Source organism: Abramis brama (assembly GCF_963993115.1).
Source record: "Abramis brama genome assembly, chromosome: 4".
Taxonomy (NCBI): Eukaryota; Metazoa; Chordata; class Actinopteri; order Cypriniformes; family Leuciscidae; genus Abramis; species Abramis brama.
The window spans coordinates 39,661,988-39,687,347 of NC_139966.1; the positions used below are offsets into that span (position 1 = coordinate 39,661,988).

A 25,360-nucleotide genomic window follows, 5' to 3' on the forward strand; every position below is an offset into this window, starting at 1 on the left:
GGCCTTTCTCACCATTCTGTCTTTGTAAATGTGTTCAATGCTCGGTAGTGTTATCCCAAGTAATTTGCTGGTAGTAGTAACTGTTTTTCTGATTATCCTTTTCTGTGATTCAGTGGCATTTCTGAACCAACAGATAATACAGCAAGCTAAAACACTTTCAATAAAAGCAGTATAAAACATTTGAAGCATTTTGTTATTGACATTAAAAACAAGCAGTTTCTTTAAAAAGAACATTCTTTGCTGTCTTAGTGTGCAAAAGATCAGTCCATGAATCCCATTTAAGCTTGTTGTCCAGTACAACGCCAAGGTATTTATAGTTTGTAACAACCTGAATAATCTCCCGATTGATAGAAGTGTCGGTGGGTTGTTGTGACTTTCTAAAATCTATGGACATTTCTTTGGTCTTATTGGTATTTAAAATTAAGTGTGACTTATTGCACCATTCTAAAAAGGAATCTAAAACTGGCCCATAACCTACCTCCCCATCCTGTAGCAGACTCACTAGCAACCTGAATAATTTGGATCTGTTCTTGGTCACAAGGGGTGGGCAGTGCTGTGTCATCTACATATTTAATAAAGTGCCTGTTTTCAAAAGTGCTAGTGCTTGAATTTGTGTATAAAATAAATAGTAAAGGAAATCCTTTTGGAGAGCCTATGGATGTTATCATCACATCAGACAGAAACAAGCCCAGTCTAACCCGCTGGACTCTACTCATAAGAACGTCCATGATCCAATTAATAATACCTGAATTAAGATAGAATTCACTGGCTAAAATGTCAGCAAGAATCTTAGGTTGCATTAAAAGCAGATGAAAAATAGAATCTTAGCATGAGTCTTTGGTTTCTCAAGATGAGTATGCAAAAGGTACCCTGGAAATCCAGAGTTCTCGCGAGAGCACAATTTGAATTTGCTCAGCGAGTTACTCTGGCATTGAGTAATGATGCTCATTAACTATACCCTTGTAGCCGAGCTGCACCAATCACATAGGTGTATCTGATATAGGCGGGCCAGAGGCGAGCTAAACAGATGACGACAGCGCTGCGACGTCGAAGTCATTAGTAAACATTGCAAGATGGCTATGGATGAACACCAGTTGTTTGAAACGGCTTTGGCCGCTACAATGAACGAGTTAGACTTGGCTTTTTATCTAAAAGAGGAACAGAAGACGGCACTCGAATCGTTCCTTTGCGAGAAGGACGTTTTTGTTGTTTTGCCGACCGGATACGGCAAGAGTCTAATCTACCAGTTAGCTCCGCTGGTAGCTAAGCTAAAGATACGTCACCCCGTGTATTGTTGTGATTGGTCGTAGTGTTATCCAATTGCGTGCAATGAGATTTTCAAATGCATGCTTGGTGCCGCCCCTCGAGTTGGGCGATTTTCATTACTCAATGCCAGACCCTTAATCTTTTGGATTTGGGTCTGGATTTCCAGGCTATGCAAAAGGTGCATTAATGTCAAAATTGCATCGTCCACCCCCCTGGAGGCTTGATAAGCGAATTACAGGGGGTCCATAAGATGGTGGGTTTGTAATACAATGCACCTCTTTACCAGGTGCTCCAGGCACTTCATGACCAATGATGTCAACACAATTGGTCGGAAGTCATTGGACTCTGTGGGGCTTGGCACGGGTACAATTGTAGATGTTTTCGACAGGATGGGGATTTCACAGAGATTAAGAGAGGAGTTAAAAATGTCAGTGAACACAGGGGCTAACTGTTCTGCACAGTGCTTGAGGATATTACCACAGATTTTGTCAGGGCCAGGACTTTTCCGTGGATTACAGCGACTAAAAAGGTGAAAGACATCCGATTGTCTGATGTTTAATACAGATGTAGGGGGTGGAGGGGGCAGCACGATGCCAGCTCCAGCACCGCTGCCACTCTCAAAGCAACAGAAGAAGCTGTTTAGCTGGTTTGCCCTTTCCAGTCCCTCACCTCCAGGCAGAATCAGGGAAGGATTCCCTCTGCCCTTGTGGGGGACATAGGTCTTGATCCCCTGCCATGCCTCACGGGAGTTGCCTGACACCAGGGTTGCCTCAATCTTCTGTCTATACCTGTACTTATCCAGCTTTATTTGTCTTTTAATCTGTCTCTGTATGTCCCTTTTGGCTCTATCTATTACTGCATGCTTTTTTCTTTTCAATTATAAAATGCTTTAATTTGTTGGAGATCCAGGGCTTGTCGTTTGGAAAGACTTTAGTGTTTTTTTATGGGTATGACTGTGTCTACACAGAAATTGATGTAGTCACATATTGTTTCTACCTGTTAATTTATATCAGGGCATTTGCAGCTTATAGGCAACAGGAACCATCCACTTAGACTAGAAGAGACAATTGACATGTAATGTGATAAATCACAATTTGTTTTGTTTTTACATGCCAATTTGGACTATTTTACCTGACTGATAAGAGACATGATAGTGTGTACACGATTATTCAAAAGTTTGGGGTCAGAGGTCTTCAAATCGAATCAGCATATTATAATGATTTCTGAAGGATCATGTGACATGTGACACTAAAAATTCAGCTTTGCCATTATATTAAATTGTAATAATATACACTATATACTGTTTTACTCAAATAAATGGAGCCTTGGTGAGCATAAGAGAATTTCAAAACCATTTACTGAACAGTTGGTCTTGGCATGACTAGATCTGCTATGCATGCTGCTGCTGCAAGCATACTATGTAAGATATGTTGCTGCTGCATAAATTGACATAGATAAATCCCGTAGCAGATCTAGGCAGGTGGAGCTGGGGAGGTGGAGGGTTTCAGGGAAACTCTGATAGCGCACTGTAGGACTAGCCTACAGCAAACACTGAACCAGACTATTTAAATGTTGACCAAGCAATCTCATTGGCTGCAGAATCAGCAGAGGCTAATCAGCTTGTGCCATGTGTTAATGGTGAGAAAGCATGAAGATTGCATGTAAAGCCTGCGCCTTTTAGACTTTTAATGACTGAATTATATATTTTAATAATGTAACTCTCAGAGTAGTTTTGGCATAATTAATATGCCATTGTTAATATATTTGGTCTTGGTGGGCTAGATCTGCTACACATGCTGCTGTTCCGACAAAGCAAGTATAGACTTGCGACTGCCATTAGATACACAGATAGATACGCAGCTTTGTACATGTAAGATATGTTGCTGCTGCATGAATAGACATACAGAAATACCCCAAACAACCAGATGACACAAAGATGACACAATACAAGCCAACACACATATACATGCATGTAAAACATGCATAATACATAAATCCTCACACACAGATAATGGAAAGACAATTGGATACTACAGCCACCAATAGATTGAAAGACAATTGGCTACTACCGGATACTTTGCAAAGCCCAGAGTTATTTAACTAGTGACTTTTGCAATGTGTACCAGGATGCCACAGCCTTATGGTTGTTTAACTATTGACCTAAATCAACTATGTGTGTCTGAGCCAATATGCCTCAAACTTTCATAATTTGAATGTGCACTATGTGTGACTTTAACAAATGCTGTCATGTTGCATGTCATGCAAGCTGATAGAGATGGAGAAATAACCCCCAACCGCCACCTGAGCAAACATGCATCCAGGCATTCATTCAAACAGCTACCACAGGATAACATGCAAATCTACACATTCTATCTTCATGAAAAATACCTCAATTTCATATAATACGTGTTCTCATGCAAGATATGCTTGCCTGTATCCTCTCGGCAAGATTGTCGTCCTTATGCTGCAGCTGTTGTTATTATTGACTCAATTCTCATATTCCAGTATTGCATATTCTCATGCTAGCTTCCATGTGGTAAAGGTGATATAGCTTGCAGATTGCATGGAAAGGGCCTATCAGCTTGCGCCATCTAGAGTTTCATGACTGAATTATATGTATATTGGACTGGTAAAAACCTGCCAGTCATTTTTGTGCATAATATGATCAGTGAATAGACTTGCAGGGTTACTCTGAGACGAGCAATTCATTAAATAGTTTTTTCAATAATTACAAATTTCATTGTTAAGTGTTTGTGAAGTGCTGGTGCAAAACCTATAAAGTAATGTTGAGAAGTCCAGCACAATTTTACCAAGACGCACCTGGGGTGTCAATTCAGACATATTAATACTGAAGAAGGAAAAAAAACCTCCAGAAACCACTAGAATTTAAACTCAAAGTTGACTTCAAATGTTTACCCTAAAGGCAGGATAAAAAGCTCAAGTTTTAAATTCCTCAGTAGGTCGTCCTCGATTGGGGGACTGAGTTGAGGTGGGGGAAAGTTTCAAGCCTGAGAGTTTATACTGTCCCTGCTTTTGTTAAAACATCCCACATTCGATTTGTTTTTGTTTTTGTGAATGAATGATTTAGCTTGTCCTTCTCTTTGAGCTTATTGGTGTTGCATATTGATGTGCTCTTCTTATCAAGCCAATAAAGCTGTGTCAGTGAAAAATCACGGTCTAAGAAAAAAATGACCAGTCCCTTCTTTTGGGTTTGTAAACCCACACACACATACAGTAGGGCTCTATTTTAATGATCCAAGTGCATGGTCTAAAGCGTACGGCGCAAGTTCACTCAGGGCGTGTCCGAATCCACTTTTATAGTTTAAAGACAAGAAAAATGGTCGGTGCCCAGCGCATGGTCTAAAAGGGTTGTCCCTTTTCTCTTAATGAGCAATGGGTGTGTTTTGGGCGTAACGTGCAATAAACCAATCAGAGTCTAATCTCCCATTCCCTTCAAAAGCCAGTTGCGCTCGCCATGCGCTTCGCTATTTACATGACGGAATTTGCAAGTGGAAAAACTGAACGCTTCTTCAGAGAGGAAATGGATCTGCTCCTGCGCGAGGTTAAAGCACACAAGCAGACCATCTACAGGACAAGCCGGATTCCACCATTTGTTTATACACAATAATAATCTTTTACATTGTAATCCTTTTATTTTTAATATTTGGCTCGTTTGTGTGTTCCTGCGCATCTCTGTGTGTGTAATAAGCAAAGTGTACGCGCGTTGTACACCCGCCTATAGGTGCGCCTATATTACTAATGCGCTCTTTGAATAACAAAAACAAAGTATTGCGTATCGCAGTTTATTTCAGTTGCCTCAAAATAGCAACGCGCCAACAATGCGCCTGAACACACCTTGTTTTCAGACCAGCACGCCCATGGGTGCACAAATGGGCGCAAATGCATTTGTATTTAAACAACGTGGCACAGGACGTGAAAATGATAACTACGTCGGGCTGAAACTAGCAAAAAACACTTGCATCACGCCTGGCGCTGCATTGCGCCGGGTGTATGATAGGGCCCATAGAGGCTGATCTCTCTTATCAGGTCAAAGCTAAATGTTGTGTCACTTGCTGTGTCATCGGTTTTAATATACATTACAGTATATCTGCTCCGGCTCAAGGGCGAGACACTCTGAGACACTCCAGATCTTCATCCTCAGAGGAGCTGCAGTGATAGAGAAGAGCACATACATACAAATGTGGAGATTAGCAGCTGTGTTCACTGAGAGCTGCAGGGTTTATCTATTATCTGTTTCCTTTGGACCCCTGCGCTTCGCTGCTCACTGGGGAAAATCCAAACTCGAACACACACACGGAGAAAAGCTTCGGTAAAGAACCGCTCGAGAGTTTTTGCCTTCGAGGTTCCACAGGTTTGGTGGGGAGTCTCTGAATCAGGCCGTGACCCAGATGACATGGAAAAGCTGCATATAGTTTCATATACTTGGAAATGTAAAGCAACCGACGGCGTGACATCAGCAGATCGATTTGACTATTAAAATGATTATATGTCTGGGAAATCCTCCAGTCAGCCGGGGAGAATTTATGCGAGCGAGTCCCACACAGCGCCTGGAGATATGCAGATTCAATTTGAAAACACACATATAAAATGAGTTCAAGAGATTTAATGAGAACCAGCTCCCAATAAAACAAACATGAAGAAAGAAAGAAAAAAAAAAAAGCAAGGAGAAAGAAGAGGAATAGATGGAGGCCACAGGCACATAAAATAAGCTTGGAGAAGTTAAACGTGACAAAGGTGCAGTGGATTCTGTGTTTTGGTGTCTGAGGTCAACGGGGACGAATATCACGAAAGTGTTTAGTTTGTGTCACAGAGACGATAACAGGTTTGCTCAGGCACTGCAGAAACATTGTTTTACTCCTTCAGTTTGACTGTTGACCTTGAGTTTCCTGTATCAAACCCAAAGGGAGACGATTAGCATGAACAGGTTTAAGTTCAGATGTTTTCAGCACATTCACAACCTCACGTTGTTGACTGAGGCTAAACAAAGACATTCAAAGCTTCAAATGAGCTTTAAAGGTCCCATGACATGAAATTTTCACTTTCTGAGGTTTTTTAACATTAATATGAGTTCCCCTAGCCTGTATATGGTCCCCAAGTTTCTAGAAATTTTAATCGGTGTAAATCGAGCTTTTGCTATCTTTCTCTGCCTTTGAGAAAATGGAAGCTCAACTGCGCTGATCTTGAATCTCTTCCTTATGACGTTATAAGGAGGAAATGATACCTCCCCTTTCTCTGCTTTGCCCGCCCAGAGAATATTTTCCGCCCATGAGAAAATGAGCTAGGAAGTAGAACGCACGCGCGATTTTAGTTTGTCCACGACTCGAGAGATATGATATCATGGCTTTTGAGCGAGCGAAGCATAATAATTGCTCAATAATTGGATGTACACCAAAGGGTCAATACAGAGCTGGGCTTGCTGAACGTCTGAAACTAAAGTCTGGATCAGTACCAACTAGGGGTGTCGCAATATACTGGTGTTGACGATAATTGTGATATTCAAAGCATGAAATATCGACATCGTGTTAATTTAGAGTGTGACAATATACCGGTATTGCCGATAATAACCACAATGTTTAAAATGAATAGGACTCTTATGATAACATGACACGTACTACAGCGCCAGTACCTGGTTGACCTCTCAAGTGGCAGTATTGCACCCGCAAACACCTGTCAAATAAGAAGACGACGCAGCGCTCGTCCGCGCTCGCGTAGCTAGAGTGAAACACTCTGTCCACAACCGAAAAAAGTAAGCTCGCCAGTAATAAGAAAAGAGTTCTTCGACTTCATCAAAGAAAACAGCACATTAAAGATGGTCGCACACCGGACGAGAAGCGCAGCGCCACGTATTTAAAATTAGAACACATTCTGTATGAGTGTACACCTTTTACAGTCTATTTTGTACACACACCGGCGGCGCCCAGCAACGGCTCAGGACCTTGTTCAAAATCCTGCCACGACACAGAGCGCCATTTACATCTTTTTATATTAAATTTACATTATATTTGTCTCAAATCATCCTAAATGATTTCACCCTGTGCTGCAATATACATTTAATTTTACATTTATTTACAGAAATCAGCTGCTTGAATGAAAATTGCTGATGTTATCGGATTTTCAGGTGATATTCTCAATGCATTCAGTTAACGGACGCTCTGAGGTAAAGTGTTCAGATGACAGACTCAGCAACTATTGTATTTAATTGTACAGTATAATCATAACATAGTACAGACATTATCTCAATTCCATAATGTCCTTAAACATAATGATATTGCTGGCCATAAACTGAGAAAGTGAGCCTTCAGACAGTGTTTGGCTTCAGTTTAAAACCAGATAAACTTCACACATGCTTGTCTTCCTTCACAAAAATTTGCCATAGATTGAGTACGCAAGAAGTAAAAATGCATGTGCCTTGTGTTTATCAGTATCCTTATGTTTGTTGGGTAAAAAAGAAAAACTATATAAACAAAGTAAAAATGAATTTGACTGATAACTACCCCCCCCCCAGCAGAGCTGTTAAGAGAGGTGGGGGTCTAGCTGCTCTTTTTAAAGATATCTATCAATGTAAGCAAATATCATTTGGGAATTACCCTTCTTTCGAATATCTGGGTATTGTGTTGAAAGGTGCTCCACGCATTTTACTTATCATTATTTATAGGCCTCCAAAATACTCTCCAGCCTTCGCTGAGGACTTTACAGAACTGTAATTTTGGCCACAATAACCGTGGTGTGAAAAATCTAACATCGTGACAGCCCTAGTACCAACTCTCTTTGGCTCAGCTAACGTTACACACCTCGGACAAGTAAGTCAACTAATGATATATAAGTGTTGCTTTACTGTTTATGGTTGCCTAGCTTGTTACACATAGAATGTGGCTGTGACATTAGCTATGCAGCTATGCAGTTACTTGCGCTAATGTAAAGGTAGACAGCATCAAGTATGTGTGTGTATACACACACTGTAACGTGAGTGTTGTACACTTCTTTGTTATTTGGATAACCGTTTTCCTGTTGGTTATATGGCGTGCGCGATATCCGCATTTCAAGATCGCAGAGCTTGATGTAATTGTAATAAGATAAATTACAGACATTACAGATCTCTCATGAAAAGGCAACAGTAGGTTAGCTTTAGCTACATGATAATAACTGTAAATCATCCGAATAAAGTACCGAATCCAGACATAATATTTTAAACTAACCATTCGGAAACGTCCTGCTGGAGCCGCTGAGTTGCAACTTCTTCATCCGTTGCTTCTCCATCAGGATCAGATTCTGGGTCAAACTGAAATGCTTGAACGACTGCGTGTCTTCGTGCCATTGCAATATATCCAATGTAAACATGCATGGTACCGTTGCCGCAAGATGGTCATAGGCCACACCCACCCTCCACCTTACGCCGCCTTTCTCCTCCTCATTAACATTTAAAGCTACAGACACCGAAACGGCCCGTCTGAAGGAAGCTCATTCTGGGACTGGCTTGTAGTGGCTATAATTCTGCACTGAGGCTGAATTTTTGGAAAGAGATTTCAGATACAGTACTAGGGACCACTAAGGCCTATATTAAAGCCTACAAAAAGTAGCATGTCATGGGACCTTTAAGGTATTTTACAGCCAGAACAAAATGAAAACGTTTCCTTTTCATTTGCATTTTATATTAATAAGCGTCACTCATTGAAGATCTGATGATAAAGAGAAGTTTCTGTTGGATCTTGGTGTCTTGTTAAGAAACGAAGCCACTGAAGGAGTCTTGGTGGAGGTGGATTATCAAGCATTGGATTGCTTCCATGTTTTTTATTTGTATCGGTCAGTCCAAGCTTACCTCAGCACAAACTCAAATCTCTTCCCCAAACTCAATAACTCATCACAATCCTGGCCAGTGATAGAAGCCCCAGGCGCTTCAGTTTCCCATGTTTCAGCTGCTCAAAATGTTTCTGGCCTCGTCTCTTCCTGACCAGACTGTCAGAATTTAAATTGCTCAGCACATTTTTCCATACGCCCATATGAGAATCAGACGGCTTTGATTCTTGCAAAATCGATGCTGTTGTGCTTCATGCCACATCAAAAAAGGCAAATAATTTACTTTAAAAAATAATAATTTGTGTTATTACATCTAAACTTCATTATCGACATGACTTTAATAAAACCCCAAACTATGATGAAGAAATTAATATTCAATATTAATAAAAATCTGATATATTTATATAAGCCAGGTCACTTATTTTATGGCATTTTTGTGATTATCTTTTAATCTTTTAGGTAGTTTTGCAGTTAACAGTTACAGTTACATACATTGCCAATGGACAGTGTTCATTTCCGGTTCACGAATATTTTTTGTGAATTTAAATAAATATTTTGCGATTTAGTATTGTTTTTTATTATTTTTTTTACTTCTTGATAGTATCTGCATTTAGTTTTTTTGTGAATTTTGAATAAATATTTCAAAATAGTTTAAATTAAGTTTTTTGTTTAAAATTAGTTTTTCACACTTGTTATTTGCTGTAATTATATTGTATTATAAATAGCAGTTGTATTATATATAGCAGCATTATATCGGCCATCAAAGACTCTGCTCTCTACATATCAGCAGTATATAAAAATATGAATCTCTGCAGTTGTTAACTGCTTCTCTACTTAAAGTCAATGTCATTTTTCAGCAGGTAAAACATTAACAGGACGCTTCTTTTAGCTCAGTGTACTTATCTAAAATGATCTTTCCATCTGGATTCAAAGGTTTCTTCTCTATTATTTAATCATACAGCTTTAAAAGCAGAAGAGCACATGTAACACATTCCACCACGTTATAAACCTCTTCTACCAAACACTGTGGAAATGGGCCTGTGGGTGTCTTGGGCACTGGCGTTTGTAAGTCAATCTTGGAAGGATATAATGGCACGAGGTTTCATGTAGACATGGTGGGAAGGAAGCCATTTGAATCTGTTGACAGTGTCTCGCTGTATTTTCATGATGTTTGGAGAATAATGAAGCTCAGGAGCGAGCGGGGGGGATTTGAAAGAAACACATTTGCGTAGGACCAGTGGCGGAGGCTTTGTGCTTTGACTTGATGTGGCACATTAAGATGACACACAGTGTATGAAGCTTTATGGGCATCTTATTGTCAGAGGCGGAAGCAGAATTTGCTTGTCATGTTGAACTGCTTTTGAAATTCATGGAAAAATCCATGCATAATTTAACAGTTCTCATTTCTGTACACATGCATGTTATGTCTCTGAAACAGCTTTTTTTTGTGGAGGATTTTTCTCATTTTAATCAATGGTTGTGTAACATTGCAGTTTTTGTGTGTGTTGCATTTGCCTGTTAAATGATATCATCTGAAACTGAAGAAAGATTTTTTACAAGGAATTATGAGGCCGATATTCCGATCTGATAAGAAATTACAGTATATTACAGTATATACAACATCGTCTTGTTGCAGTAATTGCAGATTGTCTTTTCTTCTTTTTAATGCCATTAAATGTTGTGACAAGGTTTAAGATGTAATATTTACACATATCTTGCAGTTGCCTTGAGAATAATAAGACATAAAACACAAGATCAGTGTTTAAAAGACTAGTGCATCCCTCTAAACAAGCCATGAAATTAAAAGAGAAGCTCTTTGGTTTCAGTTCAAAACATTTCAGACACTTCTCATAATAATGCTGCACTATCAGAAAGAGAGAGAGACACCTTAAAGCAAAAAAAAAAATAGCAATAGCAATACTGAAAGAAGAAAAAAATATTGTCTTCATGCACATGTGGCTCAATATCACACTTTAGTCACATGTGTTTGTTCAATACCCATCTGGCTTCTAGGCTTCTGTGAAATTGATTTCAGCTCTTGACTTCCTGTATTAAATATCGTCCTTGATAAGAGTATAGGAAATGATTTACAGATGGAAACATGGAGAGAACATTATGAAGATATGAAGCAGGATACAAAAGGATTGAATCACACAGTTTTCTTTCCTAAACGGAATCCTTTTCCACATTTTTAAGCTTAACCAGGCTCAGAAAAATGGGAACAAAGTATCTTTATATATGTATTTTATGTATTTAATTCATGGCGTTATGTGTGTGGGCTCTTTTAAATGTTTAAATTCATATAAAAGTGCGAAAGAGATTTGGGTTACACTTTATTTCGATGGTCCACTTTAGACACTCTACTACATGTCAACTTACTCTCATTAATTTACAACTACATGTCAACTAACTCTCATTAGAGTAGGCCTAGTAAGTAGACTGGTAGAGTTCGGGTTAGTTGACATGTAGTTGCAAAGTTACTTATAGTCAGTAGAAAGTCTGTTGGGAAGCATCAAAATAAAGTGTTAGCAGATATTAAGCAGACAGTTTACTAATACTCTAATGACTGTTAGTTGACATGTAGTTGCAAAGTTACTTGTAGTTAGTACGATGTCTAAAATGGACCATCGAAAAAAGGTGTTACTTCATATTTTTTGGTCATTTGTTTTCATTGATTTAAATGCTGTGTTTTGTTAACTTAATGAATCATCAGTGCTATAGAAGAAGACTAATTTGTGACTAATTTCACCTTCTGGTTAATTAAGTAATTTTTAACACCGAACCTAAAGATACAAAACAAAAAACAGCTTTTACTATGTACGTTTTGCAGAACATCCAAAGCAATGCTGTGTGCTGGGCTAAATCGGCTTGTTGTGTGTGCGTACATGTGGTGGTATTTTTACCAGCTGAGAACTCGTGAAAATGTGTAAAGAAGTCGTAAACAGTTGAAAGCCAAACCTGCTGAAAGTGTGAAAACGACCTTAAAGATGATAAAAGTTAAAGTCTGGAAAACTAGATTCCAACGCCACAGTATCATTTTGTGATTCACATGCACACTGTTGCAGCTTTCTATCTCTGTATCTGTCTGTGATAATCTCTGCTTCTGTTAACATTATAATTTCACCAAAATGCTTCCTATCTCACTCGGAATAGACGGACCTCTGTATCAGTGTTTGGGGGCGTCTGGGCGGCCCTCTGAGTGACAGCGCCTCCCCAGCAGCCTGGTAAACCATAGGGAACAAGCAAAGGCTTATAATTACAGTGTATCCTCCAGTCCTAATAGCAACTGCTCATATTTAATTACATACTGTCATCGGCCCAAACAGAGCTGAGAGTGCAGAACGCTGCTGTTGCCTTGACAACCAGTGGAGAAAATCAAGGTGATTAATCAGCGGAGAGAAAATACTCAGCCCAAACAATTTACGGATCATCCCTGTTTGATGCGACTCTATGGGAGTTTGGTAAAACAAAACTTTTATTTTGCATATATTACTTGGGTTCTTGCACAGAAATGGATGGAAACATTTTGGACGTTGTTAGATTATCAATCTTTGCTCGTTAAGTGTAAAGGACATTTGAACCTATAACGTTTTATGGCTCATTTAATGAGAATGAGCTGAAATGACTTTGTGAGGGTCTGGAAACAAGACATTGCGCAAGATTCTAGTCCACATACACCTAGGACAATGTGCTCTTTTCAAAGTTTCTCCATTAACAGTGTTGAGCCAGTGTGAACAGTGTGAAAGACCCTTTTCTCATCATTTCCCTCATGTGACGCTCAGCGGGACCATGTAAATCATCATCCCATCAAACCTGTGCGAATCACATCTGGATGTCAGTCTGAAAAACATCAGGACTCAAAGCCTTTGGAGACCAAACGATTGTTCATTTTCAACCTGTCTGGCTGCTTTATTTCTAAGCGTAGTTTGATCCAGGGAAATCATGAGAGTTTGTCAAGATGATGAGATAAAAGCCGATGAAGGGACAATAAATCATCAGACTGTCACGAGGAACCGCGTTTGCACTGTAAAAGAAGAGCCGAGCGTCTCTGGAGCGACTCAGGCGTGAGTTTAAAGTGTCAATGATTCATCATTTCCTCTTTTTGAAACATGATTAAGATATTTATGATCAAGTTTGCTGATAATATAAATGTCTATCATCCTCTATTATAATGAGCTGAGATCATGGATGAGTCACTGTTTGTTTATCAAACAAACTACATTGATTATTCAGTCCTGATATATTTCATTTAATTTATTGTAATTTCATTTAGATATGATAACACCATGATTTGTGGAGTTTTATGTAACATTTATGTTTTTTATCTATGTATCTATTTTATTTTGTTTACATACTGTATGTACCATGTATTTTTGGATATTTACCAAATATATCACAGAATAACATAGTATTACTATCTGACACCATCACTGTAAATTGGTACAATCAGAGGACTGTTTTTCTGTACATTTTCTAAACTTTTACATATACTGTAACTTTATTTTAAGGTCAAACTAAACCGAGATCCATTATTTAAATGTCTTGGCATTATGATGAATAATGGTAGAGCTCCGAATAAATCACTTCATAACTGTGAAAATATTAAACTTTTCCATTTACAATGATCCATCATTCACAGCTAGATGTTGTTTAAACTTTAAACAACTCTGAATTAAAATGCTGCATTATTTGTTTCCTCATAATATCGCTGTATTTCTCACGGTTGCTGGAGTTGTGTGAGTGTTCACTACAGGGACTCGTGTGTCAGTTCTCTGCATTTTCAGCAGTTTGAGCAGTTCACTTGATAACAGGCAAACTAATAGACAAACTTATTGCCCTGGACACAGACGCGGCCAATGCATTTGTTTGGACGAGGCTCTTTAGTGTTGCCTTATAACCAATGGGAGACCCGAGGGCTTCTGGGTAACGTTAGCTGCCATTAACATTCGGATACAGAAACAGCTTCTCCATCCTCAGGCATATTTCTCTCCACCGTTCTATCATTGCTAAAAGCTTTTCATTTAAAGCTACTTTACCAAATGTATTCACACTGCAAGGGTAAAACATTGGTTCTTCTGGACACCGTTATTATTACATTCATATCTCTGGAAACATCTCTAAATCAGATGCACCTCAATCTACTGATGAACAAAAGCATTTGCATCAGCCTCACAGTCAGGTTGTATCATAGTGGAGGGTAAAAATACCAATTCCCTGCTGTCTTACTGTGCCATACTTACTGCTTATACGATATCATATCCAAGTGACGTATGAATTATGAATGAGTGTCAGGTGTCTGTGTGACTGAAAGTGCTGATGGATGAATTCTAGACTGATGAGAAAAATCACCACCTCTCTGTACAGAATCAACTTCCCTTTATCAAAACACTCAGGTACATTTTATCTAATTCTGTCCAAAGATGCAATTACTGTGGCATTAAACAACAAGATTTTTATCTTACCTTCAAGTGCACCTGGGAAGCTCGTACTTCAGAGTCGGCCACTCATTATTATGGCATTTCATGTCAGCTCCAAGAAGTTGCCTAAACAAATCAAAATAATTATATTGTGAACAAATTCTGAAAATTATTTATTTCTATATTTTTTACACTTACTATACTATAACTTTACACTTGTTGTAGTTGACTTATTGTTACACTTGTACACAAAGTGCCTTTAAATGATTGAAATACAGCATGTGAAATTAAAATTTATTGCCATTCACTACAGACTTGCTTTCCACTCACTGGTCTCTAGACTATATTATACATATGTTATATGATATTATCGATATTATAGATCAGGGTTTCCACAATTTTTCAACCCGTCACGCCCCTTCCAATGTCCCAACTTGGCAACTCATGTATCATCTAGAAATCTAGAGTTTCCCACTCTTAAATATGACTTTGCTTGGTCATTCATGTGCTTGGAACTTGATGTTTCTGACTTGAAAGGCATATTATTCACTTAGACATAAATATGTGAACAGTTTTACTAACCTTATCTAACTTGATCATCAAGATTCTTGTCACAATTGCTCTGCCATTACAGTCATTTCCTGAAAGAGAAAACCATAGAATAAGAAGACTTGATGCTAATGTCCGCTATAGCACCCCTTGTGGCAAGGATAAGAATGCAATGTGTACTTGTATGGCATTATAATTTACATTCTGCCATATTTCAAAGCTCATTGAAATGAAACAGAAGCTTGTAAAAGTTCCATTAGACAAGGACATCTGCCTGATCACTGAGATGATGAATAACTGAAAACTTCCACAGGTTTCAGAGAGACTTCACCAGATTGCTTAGATTAAGGACATTCAGCTTCAATGGGCCAGCTGTGTTGTGTATATCTCTGTCCGTTGTTGATTGTGACAATTGCACAATGTTACCTGTAGACTGCAGGGGGCGATGTGTCTCTGCTCTGATTAGTGATTTTCACACAAACCTCCATTTCTTTCTCTTCTGAAATGACCATCTATGTGCCGGCAGTCACAGCTGCACTCAAGGATGTTTTACAGACATTTTTATTCATAATCACAGTCCCTCCAGACTGATCTTGTGTTGTATGTTGTCATTCAACATGAGGCTCACGGTTCACACACATTTTCACATCATGACACAGGCTTTTGTGTTCAGATGGCACATTGAAATTGCTTATTTTTCTCTTTAAATGCACCTCCATTTTCATTTGGTTTTAAATTCCGTAGGGGTAAAGGGGCGAAGAGGATCTTGATCGGATGGAATCTAAATGCATTTCCTGCCCAGTCTAGTTTAGAGAATTTCAATTGTGAATAAAATCATTTGAACTAGAAGCCCCGGTTTTATTTTTCACTTTATCCTCATCATCTTTCCACCTTTCCACCTCTCTCTCCCGGCTCCTTCAAGGGTGTCTTCACACGCTCACCGCTGTCTTCTCACTGTGCTGTTTAACCAGCCATGCCAACGGCTGCAAATTGAGGGTGTTATTTGGTGTTTGGAGACGTCACTGCGTTCAAAGAGCCGCCGCTGGTCTTCCTTTATGAAACAATGACAGATGTACTGAGAGGAATGAGTGGCGGAAAAGATGGAGGGGAGATGTGAAGGTGGAGTTAAGGTGGTAGAAGGGGTTTGTGGGTGACTCGTGTAAGTTTTTTAAAATGTAAGATGTAAATGAAAAATACATTATTCACAACAGATGATGCTCACCAACTGATGCAGATCAAAGAGGAACCGTGTCTTCCTCATCAGTCTTCATGTGGCTCCTAACACGTGCCCAGAAATCCAGCAACACCTCCTGGGAGAGGCAGACGAATCCCCATAATTCTTTTTACCATGTTATAGAAACACAAAGGTCAAAGTGCACAGGAACAAATGACACCAAATCAAACCACAGACAACAAACTGACATGGACTGATCATGTTGATCTTCTTCAGAAAGCACAGATTGACCAGTGTGGATGTCCTCATGCAAAATTGGCCCCTTGCTTCTCAACATCAGGATCACATTGTCATCAGCAGAAGCATTTCCTCTTGTGAACGATGTCATCTTGATACCTGGGAAAAAAAGATAAAGGGTTAATAAAAGTCAGCTCAAAATTCATTCAGGTCAAACACAAACACAAATTTGAAAATGGCTTTATAACATCCAGTAGATCGATCAATTGAGTTTTTTTTTTTTTTTTGTCAACTGTATTATGTGATTATTGCCTAGTGGCCGATACTCTGTGTTAAAGTTGTGTGTGTAAAATAACATGCTTTATTCATATTTAATTTAATGGCAGGTTTAATAAGATAATTAGACTAACATTATTTCAGATATTATTGTGTAGCACCTCAAAACTGCTAAAAGAAAACGTTAAATGTTAAGATAAACATCCTAAAACAACTAAAAATGGGTTAAAAAAACAACACTGAATAAATTTAAAGATAAACCGAACTGCTTCAAGTTTATTATGTTATGGTATATATTATTTATTTGTCTTTTAATTCTGTAAAAATCACCTCCTTGGTACTTCATTATACCTGTATTATGAATAACTTATGGAAGAATGGGAGATATTAATCTACATATAATCTTTGCAGGATTAACTAATTGAAGCTGCAGTGTGTAATTTAAATTAGGCTGAATTAAATATATTTATTTTAAACATGTTCAAACATTTTATTGATGTTATCTTTGGAAACTACTATACATATGCCATTTGTAGTTTGATTCCTCCTGAGAAGTGACTTTGTGGTTCTATCACGACATTACTCTTTTTGAGAATCAGCCAACCAATGGTGTGAGTTTGGGCCGGGACTATCTCTTTCTTTGGCCAATGACAGATGGGGGAAGTTGTTCTGGAAAACTTGTTTGAAACGCAACCCCTTTTTTCAATTCCGTTCAGTGGCGCTAGTGGTGCTGAAATTGCACACGGTTCCTGATTGATTCAGCACCACGGACAGCAGCTTTCCGTTTACAGTTGCAGCGCCCATTGCGAATATATGCTTTATTATTTGGTTTTATAAAACTGAAATATTGCCCAGCTACACCGACACTGAAATAACATACTACTGCACAAAAGTACTGATTACACATAAGTACTGAAAAGGAATATGGGCTCTCATTTGACTACCCCACACAACCTCAATACAGTTTATTGAATGAATAATCACACATCCATTTCACGCTTTTGTTGTGAAAGTACACAACAGACATGCTCTAATGTATTTGTGCGATGTTGAAAATGCTGTCATAGCGCTGCTATAAAAGTTTGACATGTACATGTCTCAAATGCGTGTCTCATATTTTCATTTAATCTTTAAGTTACATTATACTGTTTAATATTCATGAAACTCAGCAATTTTAAATGTTTGAAAGAGGAGAGAGTAACATCAGCATGTCTGAATATTTCACTGTTTAATTAAAACAGTTTACACGGTTTCACTGAACATTAGATGTAGAGAGAGAGAGAGAGAGAGAGAGAGAGAGAGAGAGAGAGCACAGCCCACTGGCTGAAAGTGAGGATGATGCACCAGAGAGCGAGAGAAACAGGGATGATGATGATGATGATGATGGAGGAAGGAGAAATGAACAGAGAGAAGAGAGTTTCACAACACTGATCAGGAAGCAGGTGCTGGACCGAATTCATCCACATCAGACTGAAGTCAGAGGAGAAATGGATGTGCGAAAGGACTCGATGAGCTCCAGCATCTGACCGGACGAACTTCTGATTCACAGAAATCTAGTCTCGAGATCATCGGTCCGCAGTTTTTCTGAGTTCTGCGTGTTTCGCGGGATATTCTCCTCATTTCGCGCCTTTAAATCTGAAGCTGCACCGCATGAACGCAGGCTGATGATGAATATAAAACACATCAGGCTCGTCATATAATGGGGATCGAGGACGCAAGCATGAGGAACGGACGGGCTCTGTCCGATCAGTGGGCCGACAGCGTGGTGGTCCGGCCCCGGACGACCGAACAGCACATCACCGTTCACAAGAGGCTGGTGTTGGGGTTCGCCATCTCCATCCTCACCCTCATCATCGTCACGGCCATCGCCATCACGCTGAGCGTCAGCTTCGAGAGATGCGCCGCGGAGAGCAGCGGGGCTCTGGCCGCGAACGGCTCCAGCAACAGTAAGTGGAAACAGTCCCGGGACGGGAACATCAGTCACAGAGACACAGAGGACGGCCAGCAGCCCTGGAGAAATCTACGCTTACCGGCCAGCCTGCGCCCGCGACACTACGACCTCCGACTGTCCGTGAACATGGAGAACTTCAGCTTCTCCGGCGAGGTGAACATCGAGTTTGAATGCGTCAACTCCACGAAGTTGATCGTGCTGCACACGGACCGGCTGGAGGTGGAGAAAGTGCTGGTGTTTTCGGACAGTAAGAAAGCGGGCGTCATGAGGATCCAGCGCCGCTTCCACTATCAGCCCAAGCAGGTGTTTGTGATCGCGCTGCACAGAGAGATGAAGCCCCTCAGAACATACAAGATCAACATCACCTTTCACGCGCACATCGAGCACGAGCTCTTGGGCTTCTTTCGCAGCTCGTACGCGCTGAATGGAGAAAGAAGGTAAAAGAGGTTCAGTGTCCGTCTCAAAAAAGTCTCTCATATGATGATCAGGTGTTGATATAATGTCCTGATGTTGCCATGGGTAGGGCCGTAGCTGGGGGTATCCGGGGCCCAGGCTGAAATCAGGTGCCCCCCTAAAGCCGGGGGCCACTACCATCGTCAATAGCGACGGCCCTGACCATGGGAACTACTGATGGTGTGTTAAGATCATATGCAAAATTAAGCTTTTTGTTTGGCTAATTATTTGCTCTTACAGAAATTTACCATAGTTACTACTGATGTTACTGTTAAACTATAATAAATAGGATATCAATCTTCAGAAGCTGTAATGTTGCAGTCCCCAGTTTACTACAGCTTTACCGCAGTAACTGTATTAACTGTGTTATGAATATTCATTATTATATATATATCGAGTGGGAGATTCATGTGTCTGTTGTATTGATGTATGCAAATTGTGTTATGATGATACATATAAACATAAGTAGACGCAATACAAAGCCCTGTTTAGTCTCCTAATAATATCCTGTAATTTATTCTCCTATAAATAGTATTTACTATGGATTACATTAAACTATCATAGTTTCAATAGTAATGTTCACTACTTCAAAACCATAATAAAAATGAACATGAGATGTTCTTATATAAATGGAGGCTAATAGCATTGCCAAACTATTGTATTTTTGTTGAAAATCCGGCTAGGTGGATACCACGTTGGCTTTATTTTTTGTTGTTCTGTATACAACATCTGTGATGTGCAGATGATTGTCAGTAAAGTGTCAAGTACATCATGGAGGTGATACGTTTTAAAAACACAACTGCCAAGATGCTGCTGCTGTCATATTATAGCATATGTCAAAAGAAACAAGATATAATCTCTGGTTCTTCATTCATATTAACAGCTTTAAATCCAGGTTATAGTTAACAGGTCACCTGTTACACTTAATCAAACATTATTATGTGTATGTAATTTTACGTCTCGGTCTCAGACAGTAACTGTTCCTCAGTGTTCAGGGAGGTCAGAGGTCACACAGATCTGAACGCTAGTTAATCCTCTGGGTACTGAAGTCACAGCTGTGTCTGACGCTGCACTTAATGTCTCATTTACTGTCACACACTGAGACTCGCGTATAATCAAGGGAAGTTTTCCAGCACAGTGATAAACGTTCATAAACCCACACAGTTAGATTTACATCAGAAATAACCTTAAGAAATAAACTATTTATGCAGTTACTACCATAGTTACTACCATTATGCATTAATTTATAAACAGTATATTGATATAATCAATATATAAACAGATAATCCATCAATATAATAAACAGATTAGACAATTCAAGTGTTCAGTTCATATGTGCTCCTGTTTAAACGACAACCCATTTTTATGTTTGAAAATCGTCATATCAGTAGTTATAATCTTATATAACTGTTTAAGATGCACAGTTGTTTATCAGAAACTCATATGTGTGTTGACTGTAGTTTTACAGCCGTTTACAGCCTCATATTCACAGTGATTCCACTAAATATCAACTTCTTGCTGTTTTCCGGCTTCTGACTCTTTGTCCTCTGAGGGGAAAATGGCTCGAGTCTGAATCTTTGCCGTAGGTTTTCCTGTATTTGAGACATGTTTAAGCCTTGTTTTACCCTGAAGGGTTTGCTTTCATGGACACACTTCATAACCCTCCTGTCTGTCCACCAGTTTCCTCCTTGTCTTTTCAATAACGGCTGAACCTTCTGCTTCCTTTCAGCTGTAAACACAGCGTGTTAAAGACTCAGGGCGATTCTTTCTTTTATTTAAACTTTATTGTGAGGTCTTGATATCATAATATCCATTGAAGACCACCTTTGAGATAAATTCAGTATATGTTGATGTTGTTCAGCTCCACAGGCTGTGAAGATCCTTCAGTTTAGTGTAATCAGCGCCTGCTGGCTGCTCGTATATTCATGAACACTGAACAGCGGGATCTCGCTGGATTGAGGAAATACTTGTGTTGATGTAGTTAGACGTGATCTGAACTGATCCTCTGGTCTCTTCAGAGATTCAACAGTTTTTCCTTCTTCCTCTTCACACATTTTACTTCAACCTCGCATTGCACGTCAGTGATGTCATAATGCGCATGTATATAACATCTCCAACAAACTCTTTCACTGAATTTCACTCTAACATCCCTGTAGAATCTCCTCCTGTGTCTGTTAGTTGTCTGATTTCTCATCACCTTAAATAGTGTGAAGATGCTTATATGGTACTAGCATCTATAAAGTGAATGAAATGAAGAGGTAAACAGATGGGACATTATAGACTCATTATAGATTGCTCCTGCATGAATGGCTGCTAATGAGAGTAAAAAGTTGTGACAGCAATGCAGGAGCGAGCAGAACACCCCTCCTCCCCCGTCTGATGGTCACGCTGTGGGTGGTGAAGGAAAATTCCTCCCTGTGAGGTCTGATACAAGCTTTAATATCCGTTAATGCAGCTTTCTGGAATGCAGTTCACTCTTTCTTCTTAAGAACCGCTTTTCCAGCTCTCTAACTTCTTTGATACTCAGACTCAGTTCTGATTCTGATGTCCTAAATGTGTCTGTATGAAGATGATTAACGCTTCTGTTCCAACTACATGTAAGAACAATTTGACAACTTTTTATTATTTTCTTGCCATCTAAATAGATTCACGCTGTCAATTCGTTGACATTGTGCCGTCACAGATGTGTTTAATGTTTACAGCTGTGACATGCAGATGTCAGATATATCATTATTTTTGTGATCAGATATATCTCTCATGTTATGTTGACATTTGATGTGATTTAGTTGCTGTGGTTAAAAATCTCTAACAGTCTTCACTCCAGAAAGCTCATTAGTGTGATATAAATGCACAGTGATGTGAACAGGGATGGAAGACAGAGATAATTTACATTCAGGAAAGTCACGTGACAACCAATTTAATGAAGTTACTGTGCAATGACTTTCCACTGTTGACTCCTGGACTAGTTTAATAGCATATGTTTCAGCAGAGTTTTCTTTCCTCTTACCTCTCTCACGTTCTTATTCTGCAGGTTTCTTGCGGTGACGCAGTTCTCACCGACTCACGCTAGAAAGGCCTTCCCGTGTTTCGACGAGCCCATCTATAAAGCCACATTCAGAGTGAGTCTGAAACACGAGAGCTCGTATCAGTCTCTGTCCAACATGCCAGTGGAGTCTTCAACGTCTGAGGAGGACGGATGGGTGACCAACCATTTCTCCAGGACACCCCGCATGTCCACGTACTACCTGGCCTGGGCCGTGTGCAACTTCACCTACAGAGAAGCAGTTACAGACAACGGAGTCGTGGTGAGTCGCGTTTTCAGACCCTAAAACTCAAAGTTACAAACAGTATACTGAGATTTTATTACTTTATAACTTGTTTTCTAAAACCTAGAGAGCAGCATTTTAAAGCATCACAGATGTGCTTCTGACATGAAGGCTGTTCAGAAGGTTTTCTGCTTCATTTGCCAAATTCTAGCACCTCATGTATGCTTCAAAGTGAAGGCAATCCCAGAATGCATTGCACTGAGCTCAGTAATAAAGTCAATCCAAAATGGCAAATAAGCCGAGAGAAATCAGTGGATACTTACAGAATATACACTTGATTGATCAAAAGCTGATCAAGAGTTAAAGTAAAGACATTTATAATGTTACAAATGATTTATATGTCATTTATATGTCGTTTTTGAACTTTCTATTCATCAAAAAATCTTGGAATAAAAAAAAATGTATCACAGCTTCCAAACATTAAGAAGCAGTTTCTGAAGGATCATGTGACACTGAAGACTGGAGTAAATTCAGCTTTACATCACAGGGATAAATGACATTTTAAAATTTAAATAGAAAACAATTCACAATATTGATTGAAAATATTATTGTTTTCATCAAATAAATGCAGACTTGTTGAGCATAAGAGAATTCTTTCAAAAGCATTATAAATACCGACCCCAAACGGTGGTGTATAACTGAATATATTTAATTAAATACTGAAAATTATTGCTAACATTGTTTAATCTAATTAAAAATGGACTACTTTACCCAATATTTGTGTGTGCTCCCTGCTATGTATCTTTAATTTCATTAGCATATTGAATCATTAGCTTAGCAACAGACTAACATCAAAGTCGATTAATATTAATTGGTTTTCGAGTCTCAGGTGTTCACCATTTTATTTATTTAATGCTCTGCTATTTATGCTGAGTTTTCCAAATCTGTGACCTGTGAGGTTTCATCTCAGTCGGGATTCTCCCAGAAGAAAGCTGCCACGAAAGCAAGTTTTAAAACAGACCTATTATCTTGCTCACAGTCGATATGTTTATTTTACAGTACATTTCTATAATCAATATATAATGGTTACACAGTGGATAATGGAAATGGTTGTCTCCACTAACATTAGTCCAGTGTCCATAAAGTCATATACGTGGTTATTAAACGGGTTACAGTCATGTGTGCAACAGGTGTCCACTCATGCTCATGTCCAGGATTGTGTTCATGACAAACTCTTCCAGGTTTTATATAAAATACAGGAACGTTGTTTGATGTGACGTTGTATCACTTTCATCACATGCACTAAAAATTCACTTTTTTTTTTACACTGAATCCTCAGAATCCTCAAAGCAGCTTCATCTGTCTGCCATTAGAGAGACTCTGTTTATACTTATATCACATTCAGTCATATTAGACACTTCCTGGCGGCTTCCTCAGTGGCTCCTGCTGTTGCCCTTGGCCGGCCTCCTCCTCATATTAGTGTAATTAATCGATCTCCTTCAGCATGACCGCGCTCTCCTTTATATCAAATCAGTTTAGAAAAAGAGCCTATTCATACGCCTATTCATTCTTTTTCTCATGTGAATAGGGTAAAAATTTAATGATTTGATTACTTACATCAAGACAAACAAAAACTGTATTACAAGGTTTTTTTTTTTTATTGTTTGTTAACATGGGAAAACGGTGCATAATCTAATTACGTATGTGCTAATTTGCATAAATACCACAACATTGGGTATAGCCAGGTGAAAATGTCTTTTTGAATCTTGTTGACATATAATAGTAAAATACTTAATGTTAAGGTCTGAATGGAACCCATTTCGGCTACCCATGAGCATTAATACATAGAGGCAGGAACCTTAAACCAGCCTTTATTAATTATTATTGCAGAGATTATTTCACCAATAATAGTCGTACCACAGCTCAACACACATCCAGATGTTCCCAATAAATTGTAGTTGATCACCAGGTATGTTTTATTAATGTAGGAATAATCCATGTAGGAGAAACAAAAGGAAATCTTTCTTACCTGAGTGACAGCTTAGTGACAGCTGATTGACAGTTGAGTGGACCTTGAATGAATGACTGAATCTCTGCCCCTTATGGTGACATTTGTTTGCCTCTATAGTATTTTACTGTTAGATGTCAACAGAATTCTACAAGACATTTTCATCTGGCTATATCCAATGTTTAGATATGTTGTGTTATTTATGCAAATTAGCGCATACATTATTATGCACCGTTTGCTCATGTTACCAATTTAAAAAAAAAAAACTTGTAATACATTTTTGGTTTGTCTTAATGTATGTAATCAACTCAGTAATTTTCATGGTGATATCTAAAGGTTAAAAATTAAAAAAAATGAATGAATAGGCGTATGAATAGGCTATATTTGGGTCTTTTTCGAAACTTTCCCCTAATGGGATTCTTCAGGGCATTTTTTTTTCCTTACTCAGGACATATTGAGGATACAAAATCAGTTGAGTTTGCTTCTGTTGCAATTTGTCCTAGGTTGACCCCCATTTTGGCTTAAAATGACTGGACTATAAAGTATCTGAAAAATAAGAGGAGAACATTTTCAATTAGCAGTGTATAATTTTGATTATCTAAACGTTTCTAACCAAAAACTACTGGATAATTCACCGAAGACTTGGAATTAACTGCAGAGGTCATACAGAGTACATTTATAGTCAGTAGATTCTAGCATAAGGCACATAAATGTGGATCTTCTCCTGATAAACGGAAGTTATGTGTCAGTCTGGAGTGTGAGCTTTGTTTTAGTGAAACAAAATGCAGATGTCTAATATGACATACTTACCCAGAAGGATCAAACAAGGGGACAAAGGCATTTTCTCAAGGCCAGCAGGTTTGGCAGACATTAATTAGTAAAGAAAACTATTTAAGATGACTGACAGTATCTGCAAATAAAAACTTTTAACTTAATGTGCTACTTGTT

General features: G+C 38.8%; 1 protein-coding gene and 1 long non-coding RNA gene across 2 annotated transcripts in view; one reads left to right on the plus strand and one right to left on the minus strand.

The window, feature by feature from the left end:
- The window catches only part of LOC311080634, a 36,935-nt gene extending 20,574 nt beyond the window's left edge, over positions 1-16,361 (minus strand). The window contains exons 1-3 of the long non-coding RNA XR_014605658.1: positions 16,270-16,361; positions 15,081-15,139; positions 14,544-14,624 (exon numbers count right to left, since the gene is read on the minus strand). This is a non-coding gene — a long non-coding RNA (uncharacterized lncRNA). The remainder of the gene's footprint in view (positions 1-14,543; positions 14,625-15,080; positions 15,140-16,269) is intronic.
- Positions 16,362-17,890: 1,529 nt separating this feature from the next.
- The window catches only part of LOC311080632 (thyrotropin-releasing hormone-degrading ectoenzyme-like), a 151,061-nt gene continuing 143,591 nt past the window's right edge, over positions 17,891-25,360 (plus strand). Inside the window, exons 1-2 of the mRNA XM_084110689.1 lie at positions 17,891-19,122; positions 22,170-22,443. Of these exons, the coding sequence (XP_083966815.1) occupies positions 18,434-19,122; positions 22,170-22,443 (963 nt within the window). The 5' untranslated portion in view covers positions 17,891-18,433. The remainder of the gene's footprint in view (positions 19,123-22,169; positions 22,444-25,360) is intronic.